At 40.0% G+C, this 14,043-nt stretch overlaps 1 protein-coding gene across 5 annotated transcripts in view; it reads left to right on the forward strand.

Annotated features, from left to right (window-relative positions):
* LOC122804756 (sodium channel protein type 2 subunit alpha-like) overlaps positions 1-14,043 on the forward strand; it is a 2,239,151-nt gene that overhangs the window by 1,320,574 nt on the left and 904,534 nt on the right. For all 5 annotated transcript variants that reach the window (XM_044074821.1, XM_044074820.1, XM_044074819.1 and 2 more), the window contains exon 15: positions 4,999-5,237. In XM_044074821.1, the coding sequence (XP_043930756.1) occupies positions 4,999-5,237 (239 nt within the window). The remainder of the gene's footprint in view (positions 1-4,998; positions 5,238-14,043) is intronic.

Genomic DNA, 14,043 nt, shown 5'->3' on the forward strand with positions numbered 1-14,043 from the left:
AAGCTAAATTTAAAAAATATATCAATAAATTTGGTGAGGAAGTAATAGAACGTGGATATAGTAATAAGGAAGTATATAAAGGGATACAAGAAGTACAAGCATTAAGGGAAGATAGAGCACAACCTTATATGTATGGCCCAGCATTAAATCAGGAGAATATATCTAGAGTAAAACAGGATAGTAGTGAAGTAAAGTTAATATTGGAATATTCTAGCAATGTGGATTGTGTGAGACAGATTATTAATAAAAATTGGTTCATATTACAAGCTGACACAGAGATAAATCAAGTAATTAAAAATAAACCACAATTTAGTTATAGGAATAAAAAGAACTCAAAAATACTGTTATGTCATGCCAACGGTGGCACAGTGGTGCAGCGGTTAACGTTGTCACCTCACAGCAAGAGGTTCTCCAGTTCGATTCTCGGCTGGGGTGCCTTCTGTGTGGAGTTTGCATGTTCTCCCTGTGTTCGCGTGGGTTTCCTCCGGGTACTCCGGTTTCCTCCCACATTCCAAAGACATGCATTTGGAGTGTTTCTCCCCGGGCCTCCGCTGAAAACAGGCTCTGTGGAACCTAGTCGGACATTCCCAGTCAACAAATGTTAAATAAATAAATAAAAAACAAGTCCAATGAAATGGAAATAAAAGGGCTGCAGAAGTGCGGTAGTTGTAATATTTGTGAAGTAAAAGTAATGTCTTTCGGCTTTTAGGGGTCGCCACAGCAGAACTCCTGTCCGCTAATGATTGGCAGGGATTTTTATGAACTTGATTCTTTCTCTGGAAACAACAAACCTTTTTTAGGCCCCAGAAGATCAGAACGCGTAGCAAGCAAGGCCCGATTCCCATCCGACCAAGGTCCCCCAGTAGATTTATAAGTGAGCAATTATGGTCGGAAAGATGTGAGAAAGAAGGGCAGGTAAATAAAATAACAACGGATGCTATTGGTATCGTTTTTGAACATAAGGGGTTTAAGATATTTAATTATACATCTACTGTTTTGGGTTTAGAACATTTTAACTTACTTTCGAAAGGTTTCAAGTTTGTAAGATCACAATATGGGGATTTAGCTTACATTTTGATTGAACTCAAAATGTATCTTAGGAAACTAAACCTCAATTTAATATACAAAAAAATCAGTTGGTGAAAGTTCAACATATAACAGAGACTTGGCCAGGAGTAGTATTCATAACCCCCCTCTACACCCAGCTATATTTACTTTTGAAAATATAGTTACTAATGAGATTTATGAAGCCTATACGAAAAACAGAAAGGATAGACTACACTGTAACCTAAGTAAAGGTGAAGAAAAACTGTTACTGGAGTTTAAAGAACAAAATGACATGAAACCGGACAAGGGAGGGGGAGTTGTTTTATTTAACAACGAGGAATATAACAACATCCTCATTAAAATTTTGTTGGACACAAATATATATGCTTCTGTGTCATACAATGAGATACAAATAGCCTACAAGAGGATTGATTCCCTCTTGTATGAATATTTGTTAGAGAATAGAGTGGAAAAAACTATTTACCACTTCCTGAGACAACCACACCCAATTATTCCACAGTTCTTTGGAGTCCCTAAAGTCCATAAATCTATTTTGGAACCTCCATTTAGACCCATTGTTTCAGCAAGGAACTCAAAAACACACCCCTTGGCTGTCTATATAGATAGAACTATTAAGAACATAGTTATAAATAAGGACCACATTCTTAAAGATTCATGGGACTTCCTTGGCAAAATCAACAATGACCTATGGTCGGAAAATTGCATTTTCCTAACCATAGATGTAAAGGATTTGTTCACCTGCATTCCACGGTCAGGAGGTTTTGCATTTTTTGAAGATAGTATTCATAAACATCTAGATGCACCAATAGACCAGAAATTGCTGATTTTGGAATTGATGGAAGTTGTTCTAGATAATAACTATATAGGCTTCCAAGGGGAATATTTCCAACAGATGAGTGGTGTAGCTATGGGGGCTGCTTGTGCCCCCATCTACACCAACCTGGTGATGTTAGAATGGGAAGAAAGATACATATTCAACAGTGTGCATAGTAAACAAATTAAGTGCTATTTAAGGTTTTTGGACGATATTTTTGTCATATGGGAAGGTACAAAAGAAAATTTGAAGGAATTTATTGTCTATATAAATAATACAACTGATTTCTTATCTCTTACACATACTGTCGGGGGAAAAAAGTATCAATTTCCTCAACATTACAGTTAGTAAGGTTGCACAAGGTTTCAAGTCTAGGATTTTTCGTAAGGAGACATGGTGTAATGGGTATTTACATTTTGATAGTTTTCACCCATTTCATCAAAAAAAGAGCCTGATTAAAGGGCAGGCTGTTAGATTAGCGAGGATGACCTCTGACTTCGAAGATTTATTCGAAGAATTTGTTTTCTTAGGTGAAAAGTTTATAGAGAGGGGGGTACCCGAGGGCCATGGTCGGAGAAATTTTAGGGGAAGTATATTATGGTTGGGGTACGAAATTCAAGGCATTATTGGGTCAACCCCTCAAGAAAAGAGAGGAACCTGACAAGGAACCGGCCAATTATTTAGGGTCATGCATAATTGAATTCAACGGATTTTCCGATGAGTTCACGAAAATTTTGGAAACTAACTGGTCCATATTAAAGACCAATAAGGAAGTACATGAAGCGGTAGGTAACAGACCCCATTTTACCTATAAGATTGGTACTAGTTTTAAAAGGATATTTGAGAGGGGTGGAAGTTTCAGCATTATTAAAAAAGCTACTAACCCATGTGGTAGGTGTGGACAATGTGGCCATATTTACAATAAAGAATTTATAAAACTAAATAATGGTTTAGTTAGTATAGTTAAATTCTGTAAGGACAATTGCCACACTAGGATGTTAGTATATCTAGCCATTTGCACACAATGTTCATCTTTTTATGTAGGAAAAACTGAAAGGGCACTGAAAGATAGGATATATGAACATATGAATGATATTAGGATTAAGAAGGAAACCAGTGCCCTTTATAAACATTCAGTTCTCTGTAGTTCATTTAATGGTTATAAATTTGGTATAATTGATTTGGTCAAAAACAATCTAAAAGGGGGTGATATGAAGAATACATTACTTTATAGGGAAGTGAGATAGCAGTTGAGACTGAAGGCTAATATTTTCCCTGGCTTGAACGAATACATCAGTATTAAAGCTATTTTAGTTGACAAAGCAGCGAGAGTATGAATTTATTATATTTATTACTATTTTTCTTTTTGTTTCTCATGTTTTATTTATGTTACAGCTTTTTAATATTTATATAAAAAAGTTTTCTGTATTAAGCAGCTATTAGATTTTTTATTATTAATTGTTAAATCTAAAATATTTTATAGTTTTACATAATTGTTTCAACTTCAATAACATTGTTTTTGCACACACTGATGTGGTGGATAAATTAATTTTATTCAGGTGTTTTAAATTTTCAACTTTATTGAATGATTGAGACAATTATTGGCAATATAAATACAGGAGTGGTACCAGTATAATTTTATCTGATGAAGTCTCATTTGGCAGACAAAAGCGCTTATTACCTGTTGTTGGAGTAATAAAGGACTATTTAGTTCTCCCTTGGTGACTTGGAACTATTCTTTGGTTTATACAGTTGGTTCAGTTATTTTTGGAGGGATTTTTATGGTGTCGAGGTGCCAGCCCGACACCCAACCTTCAAAGAAGGCACTCCCATTCATGCACACACCTACCTGCATGTCTTTAACGTCACTCAACCGTGGGGAGGACATGCAGACTCCACACAGAAAGCACTCCAGCCAAGAATCGAACGGGAGAACCTCTTGCAGTGAGGCGACAACGCTAACTGTTGCAACACCGCGGCCTTTTAGTTGTAATATTTGTGAAGCACTAGTATTAAACAATGAGTTTATACATCCTAAAACCAATAGGGAATATAAATTTAGAGTATTAGCCAACTGTGCAACAAAAAACATAATTTATTTAGCTACCTGCAACTCTTGCAGCTCATTTTATGTTGGCATGACCAACATGAGGTTAAAGGAACATATCAGAGAACATCTAGCAGCAATTAGGAATCAAGATATAGAAAGAAGTGCACTTGCTAAGCACTTAGCTACATTTAGTTATACACATACATTTAGTTTCAGAGTGATAGAATGTTTAAAATCAAGCCCACGACTAGCTGATTTATAAAATCTGACAGAACAACGTGAACTAAAGTGGATATTGGAATTGCAAGTGGATAGATTCCCTGTTCTTAATGATAGGGCATCTATTAAACCATATTTAAAAGCTAGACCTTTGAAATGAATTGTATATTTTTTATTTTTTATTTCTCATCTATTTTTTTATTTTTTATTCACATATTTATTTAATGTATGTATATGTTTAATTATATATATAATTTTAGGATGCTGCTTGATAGTTATAGTTCTATATACATATGTATGTATTCATTTTATAGTAAGAGATGTGAGTTGACTTTAAGAGTTTGATTATATTATTGATTAATTGATGAATTTAATATATACATATATATATGTATATGTATATATACAGAAGCATCGCTGATGTGAAAGTGCTAACCTGTTATTAAATTAAATTCTTCTGCTTTTAGCCACCTCGTATCTGCATTTCTATTTTGTTTTATCAGTATATTGTTGTGCAGTGGAGGTTCGAAGTGGCATAATTTTTTGTTGGAATACTCTCCAAAAAATGTTTTTATAAAATGTAAACAAAAGAGGAGGGTGTCCTTTATCATACAGAAGTCATATAGAAGCAATGTTTCAAGGGATTTAATAAACATATGTAACCTTTTGTACTTGTATAACTATGCAGCTAAGCCTTGTTATACAGGACAGCAGTACAAACATGCTCCAACTCTATACATTGGGAACTGTTTCATTAAATGCACAACAAATGTTTTTGGTTTCTTACAGGTTCCGGAAGAGAATTTGCTATGTTATTTATTGGCACTTTTTATTTTTATTTTTTCAGAACTTGAAGAATCCCGGCAAAAATGTCCTCCATGTTGGTATAGGTTTGCAAATATGTTCCTCATATGGGACTGCTGGCCACAGTGGTTGAAAATTAAAGCTATCGTTAATACGATTGTAATGGATCCCTTTGTAGATCTTGCCATTACCCTTTGTATCGTCTTGAACACTCTTTTTATGGCTATGGAGCATTATCCAATGACACGAGATTTCACTGACATTCTCTCAGTTGGCAATTTGGTAAGTCTGAGAAAAGATACATATGGAAAAATACAGCAAAGGTTCATTAATCAGAACATTCTAATAAGTATTTCTTGATTAATTAAAATAAATTAATAAAAATAGCTTGCAGTTTCATGTTGGTTAAACTAGCAACAAGATGTCGTTAATTACCAGTTACTATTTAATACATCATAAAGTCAACAGTAAAATATTTTAAAAATAGTTCTGTAATAAATGCCGCATCTCCTAAATAATGCTATAAAGATTACAGATATGTCATAATGAAATTACCACTTTCCTTGGATTGTTTAATTCTTTACATAATTATACTTCAGTTTTTAATTTCTTCAAACACTTCTAGAAGTATACCTCATGTATTCTTACCTAGTGTGTAATTCTGGTTCAATGTGAAATAGGTGCAATCTTCTAAGTATATGTTCAATGCATTTTTACTTGTACTGCATCATTTGCTCAGCAAGAAGATAATTGATTACTCCTCTACACCAATCACAATTTTGTATTTTTATCTGAGCATCCCATGCTTGTGGATACGTGCATCTAACATTAGCACATGCTGTATGTAACTTCACACACCAATTATAAGGGCCACTCCTAACTTAAAGGAAACTGGCATACCCACAGCCACTGATTGAGCACATTTCTGAAAATCAAGAAAAACAATGATAATTTGACACCTGCACTGTTATCATGTAGTCCATAAGCATATACTTTAGCAAATTACAGAGAACTCCAACAGACAAAGCTGGATGGAAGGGCTATTCAAGTACAGGGTTGGTGAAAAGGTATTTTAATAGTGTATTGAGGAGGGTCATCTTGTAGGTAAACTGATATAGTAAGAACATACTTGTTATATTTAACACTGGGGGTCCTTTTTGCAGAATCTGAAGACTGAGTTGCCCCTCAAGCATTACACTCACCAGGGCAGAAGGAGCCCTAAAATTGACAAAACAAATTAGAAGGTGAAATCTTGATGTACAGACATACCAAAGAAAGCCCAATTCATTGAGTGATTGTCAGCACAGTAGTGTTTAGTAAAAGTCTGAATCAAGAACCAAGTGGCCATATTCTGATGTCTACCATGGAGACATTATTGAAACAAGAAGTCGAAGCAGCCACATCTCTAGTAGAATGATCTTCGGCCACAGCATTTGCCAGTGGATGGTGAATTATCTGATGACAAAAGATGAGGCAGGTGGTAATCCACTTAGGACATGTCTGGTTTGTTACTACCATACCTTGCTTTCCCAGATCAAGGATGATGAACTGCTCCTATAAGGTAAAATGTAGCAAAATAGGGAAGACTTCTGAAGAAATTTATGAAAATATTTGGGATGGAAGATGTGAATTTAGTACAAGGAACTTGGACAGAATTTACATATTATTCCCCAAGGTACAATAGCTGGGCTAGACTGGATATAAATTATATTTCACAGAAACAAGTGCATTTAATTGAAAGTTATGGCACACATCCAATAACCATTTCAGATCATGCACCAATAAAACTAAAATAAAAATGCAGGAGTAATGAAATCAAAATGAGACACTGGCACTTTCCCTTCTATCTGTTGAAAAGAGAAGAATCTAAGAAATGGCGGCAGGAATGGACTTATTCGAGAAGATAGAAATTTCTTCAGAAGGATTAAATAGTGAGTGGGATTAAATGGAAATGGAGTTTAAAAATAGGGTAGTAACAAAAGAAAGAGATCTGGTTAAGAAATAATAGCAGTTATTCAGAGGGACTGACAAATGTTAAAGTATTGCAGCATAAGGGGAACCTCACTGAACAAGAAGGGGAGCAACTGCAGAGTGCTAGAAAAAGTAAGGGTATATTGGACAATATGCATCAGTTTAGAAAGACTGCTGTTAAGCAACTTTTTTTTTGATAACTACTCCAGCACAAAGACATTCAGCACAGTGACTTAGACAATAGAAAGTAGAAAGGGTTGTTGCCTAGCTTAGGGAACATATGACAATAAAAATAACCAGAGATCCTGTTGAGGTATTAAAGACATTTTGTAAATGTTATGAAAACTTGAAGTCCAGCAGTGGTCCACCAGGAACCAGTTGTCCAGGGATGGGAGCAAATGAAGATCCGTTTCATGCAAGGCTTCAGCAATCATGGCTAACATGCTAGTAAACACACTGAGTTCGAGGAAGGACCAGAGGGCATCATTTTCTACTGTAAGTGGTTTCAGACAGACTATATTGAAGAAACCTTTTGTAAGGACCCTACACATGTGCTGGGAAATGCCAGTCACATCCAAAGACAACACCTACAGTCCTGTGGTAGCAGAGCCATGACCCCATAGACAGTAATATCTTGAAACCGATGTTCAGAATTTGCATAGTGAAGTCACTGAAATCCAGTACAGAATGGAATTTGTCCATATCCTTTCTGAACCAAAAAATGTGAAACCAGAACCTTTGACTCTGTTCTAGATGAAGGACAGCTGTACAGCCCCATTCTCTGCATAGAATCTGGGCCTGTCTTAGGAGCTTCATGGAGACTGTCTGGACTGCAAGTAGAGTCTTTTCTGGGGGAAACTAAAAACTTTAAGATATGGCCTACCAAGATCACACCCGGAACCCAGTGGCTTTTTGTGAGAGTTTTCCAAGCTGGGGCAAAGTTGGAGATCCAACCCATCCCCACTAGTTGCCTCAGATGACAGACACCTGGGGTGGGTTTGGCATAATAGTTAAGGTCTTCACCTACTAGACAGAAGAAACAGAGTTTGATTCAACTTCAGGATATTGCTAGGGTTAAAATGGCTCTTCAGGGCAGTTAGCCTAGTATTGACCTATGAACCTATTATCTTGCTAGGCTGCAGGGCCATACTCTTTAGAAACTTAGCTGGCATAAAGCAGTGTAAGCCTATGTGATATTTCAAAGATTACACTGCATGTAAGGAAGCTTGTCTGTCTTTTGGAGTTGCTTGGTGCTTCAAGAAGATGTAGAGAGAGCTGAACAGGGATCACTGAGTCCTTCAGAGTGTGAGGGTCTGCTTCTTCTTAAGGAGTTCATCTACCAAATACCAAGCAGGCATGCCCAACACAGCTTAATTCCTGAACTGTGCATATGAGATGGAGTTTCTGAGCTTTACCTTAAAGGATGACAATCTCCAGTAAGCCATTCTATGCAGGTACATGCCTGAACCAGCAGCTCTAGGCATCAACATAGCTGAGTGAGCACTGGTTACCTGGTGCCTGTTCTGGAAGCCTTAGATCAGATCTTAGTCATTTCCATACTGGGCATGGTCTGAGGGAGGGAAGAAATCTTCTCCATTGTGCACTCTACTGGGGAAGCCCAGAATGTGGACAAGTGGGATGAATAACTGAGTAGTCTGAGAGCCAGTGTGGTAGAGGAGTAAATTTACCAGTCCTGGAGGCAAAATGCAATGGTCTCCAGACCTGTGCTGGACAACAGGGATTGCATCTGAGTTGGCTTAGTGATGCCCGATCAGAGACTAGCCCCATTTGGATGGGAGTTTGCAGAATACATCCACCTTCTTGTAGAACATAGAAACAAGGCTTGCATGTTTCTAGACTACAGAGATAGCATTACTGATTATCTATTCTGTTAGGGGATGAGTTGGGACTCCTTTTTCCTTTTCCACTATGGATTCATGTGCCTTTTGAGGAAGACATGGAATCATAGTTCAATCCATATAGTTTATCATAAGCCTAAAGCTGTTCTGAAATGTATGGTCATCAGGTGGGGGAAGCTATATGATGAGGAAGAGTCACTGTCTTTATCTTCCTCAGTGCTAATGTCCTCTTGAGCCCTTAGGCTTCCCACAGGATCCAGTGTAAGAGAGATTATTTTGACACCCATCAGTCTAAGGACCATTTAATGCATACAGTGACACAGTGGTAAGCATATGATGGCAGTGCTGGTAGTGAAGTAACAGGACTCCAACACTAGCTGCAGTACCTGCCAAAGATTCACAAGGCTCATTGGTGTATATACACAGCTAACAAAGTTGATTTATATAGGTGGTGATTTACTGACAGCCTCTGTCTATCAGAGAAATAAGAGCCAGACCAGAGGCAAATTTCCGATTACCCATCCATTGGTCCAGGTTACTCTTAAAAAGGATAGGGTGAAACTCTGATTCATATGGATGGGGAGCCTATTCCAGAGAATGGGAATTCTCTGAGAAACATATCCGTTTCTCCAACATGTCCTATTTATGTTGCAAGCAAAATTTAGTTCTTTTAATCCAGTAGTTCTGATGCTGATTGTTTTGCAGATGTGCAAAAGATTCATCCAAACAGGGTCCAGGGATTCTCTGTATGTCAGGCAAAGATCACCTCTCAAAAGTCTGTATGATATTGAATAAAGAGACAGGGCTTTGAAGCAACCAATGTAGCACATTGTGCTTACTCCCTGTATTCTTTTTGTAAGGAACCTTTGTTGACATTCCAGTTGTTGCATGTATCTGGTCAGGTACATACTGAAGGGGGCATTGTACTCTATGATGGGTCTGATGATGGCTGAATACATTGATATGATGACTTGTCTGGAACTTGATGCCATGCCTTTGCTTATAAGTTGAGCAAAACAGAAGGATTTTCTTAGTACCTTTGACACATGCTGGTCGAAGGCTAGGTTACTGTCTACATGAGTTCCTTGATCCCTGATTATTGATTTAACTTTTAAGAGTGTTTTATTGGTGATGCAGTTATCTACATACATACATACATACATACATGCATACAAATGTTTCAAGCATGGGCATTAAAGCCCTGCTAGCTTGTCAATGTGCCAAAACACTTGTTACCATAATAAATGTCCAGGCTGTTCTTAAAAATATCTAAACTAGTACTTGCTTTAATGTAATTTGGTAGTCTGTTCCAAGCATCGGCTGCTCTGTCAGAGAACCAATCAGTACACTTCTCATTCCTATAGAATCTTCTACATAGGTTAACTGACGATTCTCTAGTACTTTTTGATAACCCCAAACATTCCCAGAGGTAGTTGTCCCTAAATGCATTATATACCTGAATAAGATCTTCTCTTAAATATCTATGAGACACTATACAAGTTCAGATATTTTAGTTTTTCATAATAACTTAGATTTAAACATCCATGGATGCCCTTAGTATATTTCCGCTGTATTCTTTCCAGTTTATTCATGCTTGTTTTCCCATAGGATTTCCATATTGTTATTCCATACTCAAGTTTGGGTCTAATGTAACTAATAAACAATGACTTCATTATGTTTGATTTCCTAGACTTTATAAATCTTTTTATACAACCTATAGTTCTATAACTACCATTAGCCAATTGGTTGATATGATTAGAAAAACTCATAGCTGAATCTACCCATATACCCAGGTCCTTAAATGAGTCTACAGTTTCAATCACTGTGTGCTGTATTAAATATTCACCTTTCAGTTTATGTCTCCCAAATCTCATATGCTTAGTTTTTGATGTATTTATCAACATATTATTCCCAAGTGCCCAAATGGTCAATTTAGTCAAATTATTTTGCAGACATGCCTTATCTGTAACACTTGTAATCAGTTTATCCAATTTCAGGTCATCAGCATATAGACTGTAGAACACCTCAGATGAAAAAATAAGGTCTGAAAGATCCAATCTAAACAAGTAAGGGCCTAGGAGAGAGCCCTGTGGGACACCTTGATTGTAACCAAGGATTCCACCTGTCCAGTTGGTGTGTGATACTTGCCATGTCCTATTTGTAAGCCATGCAGCTATCCATCTTATCAACAGTAAATCAATACCTAGTTGTACTAATTTATTGATCAGTGTTTTGTGCATGACCCTGTCAAATGCTGAAGTTAAATCTATATAAATCACAGCACAATTTTTCATTCATAGCTGTTATTATATTTATGTTAAGTTGTCATTCTCACCTTCATTCTTGCTGGATGGGTTCGGAGCCGATTCTCGGCTCCGACTCGGCCTATACTATAGCTTGAGAGCTATTTTTACCGGCTCGAGGCAGCCCTATATCCCACAATACCATGCTCTAACTCCCCAGATCTCGTTTGCCGCTTCGCTGCGAGGTAGTCTGTTTTTACCGGCTCTGCTCAGTAAGTGCTTTTTTCATATATATATATTCAGTCTCAGTAGTTTGTTTCCAGTTACTTACCCTTCTTTAGGTCCCTTCTAACTGCCTTACCTTTCGGTAGCCCTTTTTCCCCTTCTTTAGTTAGTTTTTTATCTTGGGCCTACGGGCTTTTCCTTAGTTTTCCCCCACCCCTTTCAGTGTGTGTGTGGGTTTTTTTAGTCAGTTCCCTTTAACTTAAATAAGTATGTGTGTGTGGACTGACTGTGTTCCTTTTCTTTTTTTGTCAGGATGTCAAAGGACCCTAAGGTTTCGGGATTCAAGAAGTGTGACTCGTGCTGTCAGAAAATGTCTCTGACAGATGGTCACACTTCTTGTGTCTATTGCTTGGGGCCTTTACACCTGCAGGACTCTTGTTCCATTTGTCACGGATTTAGTTCAAGAGTCCTGCAGGAAAGGCGTAACAAGCTCATCCTAAGGGGCTTGTTAAAGGCTGATGACTCCCCGTCCAAGTCTGGCTCAGGGAAGTCGTCAAAAACCGTCAAACCCTCAGCTCCAGCTTCTGAGCCGAGGGCTGGCATTATCGAGACGGCTCCGACCTTGGTTCCGTCTGGCTCCGAGGTGAGCAAAGTGGTTTCCGCTCCGAAACCATCATCAGAGCCGACCCCAGCACGCAAGCGCTCTAGGTCCCCTTCGCTAGAGTCCGTCAGATCGGCTCCGAGGTCCCGTCTCCTATCGGAGCGGAGTCATAGGACTCATTCATCGAGGTCATCCAGGCTCTCCGACCACGACATCGAGAGGGTGGTCAGTAGACTCATAAAATCTCAGGCGCTGGCCCAAATGCTCCAGAGCCCAACTCACCAGACTGTGGCTCCTTCGATACAGCTATCCATTCCTCCTCCGACTCATCTCTCGAGTTCGGAGCCGGAGTTTGTCGGAACCGTGACCTTGCCCACGTCGGAGCTGATACTTCCTCCTTCGGCTCCGGTGTCGTCGGCTCCGACCTCTTCATTGGTTCCGTCCATGGAGAGGTCCGGGCACCGAGACTCCATTGTCGGCTCCGAGGGGGCGAGTGGCATCGGACCCTTGTCCGACCCCGCTCTCCCTCTCGGAGCTTCGGCTCTGGTTAGTTCGGCCCCAACATCATTCTCAGAGCCTTCTCTGTCAGTTCCGGGGGCGGTTCCGGTCTCTTCGGAGCCGGGACTACCTTTGGTATCTGATAGGGGAGCCTTCGAGGTGATGAGGAGTGTGCTGGACCCAGTGTCCACTCCAAGGTTAAGTTCTGCGGGTCCTCCCTCTGTAGTGCCTGTTACGGTCTCTGGCCATCCTCCTACACCCGACAGCAGAGATCCAATGCGTAGGGTACCCACTTTGGGTGTCTCTTCCTCTTCCGGGGGCTCCCCTGAAGTTTCAGGGGAACCCCCTAGGAAAAGAAAGTGCAAGAGGAAGCACATAGACTCCCCCGAGTCTGTCACGTCAGACACCGACTTGGATGAGTCGGAAGGTTCCCCCAGATCCCCCTCTGAGGATGTCTCCTTTTCAGACATCCTGGAGATCCTAAGACAGAGGGGAAATTGGTCCACTCTCAAACCTTCCGAGGACGAGTCGGTTTACCTTGATGCCTTTGGATCTCGCCCTTCCACCTCCTGGGTGTCTCCCCCTTTCAACCCACTAATGGAGGTAGTGGCTAGAAAGGCGTGGGCAGCTCCTGATTCAATGGAACCTACCCCTAGGAGGCCTTCTAAATTTATTTCTGCACCAGATGACAAATCCTTTCTCACCAAAGGTGTTTCAGTTGATGCTATGGTGGTAGCAGCAGCCACTAAGAAGGAATTGGCTGATCCTTCTGTATCTGTTCATCCTCCTAACAAAGAGTCCAGGACCATGGACAGGTACGGCAAGTGGATCTTTTCTTCAGTGACCTTTTCTATGCAATCGCTGAACTATTTATGTCATTTCACCCGCCTTCAGAGAGACTTGCTCAAAGAGCTGGGTGAAACGGTAGAGGATCCTTCTGCTGTGGGGTTTAAGGACCAAATAAACTCTCAACTGGCTACCCTGAACTCCATTGTTAACTCCTCCATGCGGCTTATCTCTTATGCAGCCGATGGAGCGAGTAGGGCCGCTGGCACAGGCGTTGTGTTGAGATGTCACGCTTGGATGCGACTCTGTAACTTTGCCGATCATTTCAAGGCATCCTTCACCAACACCCCCTTTGACGGTTCGGAATTGTTCGGACCTCAGGTGAAGAATACCTTCACCAGATACGAGCAAGATGGTAAGACTCTTTCTGCCATGGGAGTCCATTTTTCCACGCCTTCTAGACCTTATCCTAAGGGACAGAGGGGTGGAAAGATGTGGTTCCGCAAACCACAGGGAGTCGCTCCTGCCACACGTGGTGAATTTCCCCCTAGAGGCAGAGGGGAGAATAATAACAGACGCCGCCCCAGGGGCAGAGGGGGTCCACAGAACCAGGGTACCAGGGAATCATTCCCTGACCAACCCTTTCAGCATCCCTGAGAAGCTGCCCGACTGTCCGCCTTCGGAGGCAGTCGGGGGAAGATTTTCTCTGTACCCAGAAGCCTGGCAATCCCTCTCCCAAGACACATGGGTACAGAAGATCATATCCGAGGGTTACAAAATCCCTTTCACTTTCCCACCGGTACAACCGCCAAAACCCCTACCAGATGTACCACCCGCACAAAGGGGTCAGGCTCAGCTAGAAATAAAAAAGCTGTTAAAAAAAAAAGAGCCAACCAGGCAGTCCC

This window comes from Protopterus annectens, chromosome 6.part0 (genome assembly GCF_019279795.1).
Source record: "Protopterus annectens isolate FY-2018-M chromosome 6.part0, PAN1.0, whole genome shotgun sequence".
NCBI classification, from domain to species: domain Eukaryota; kingdom Metazoa; phylum Chordata; order Ceratodontiformes; family Protopteridae; genus Protopterus; species Protopterus annectens.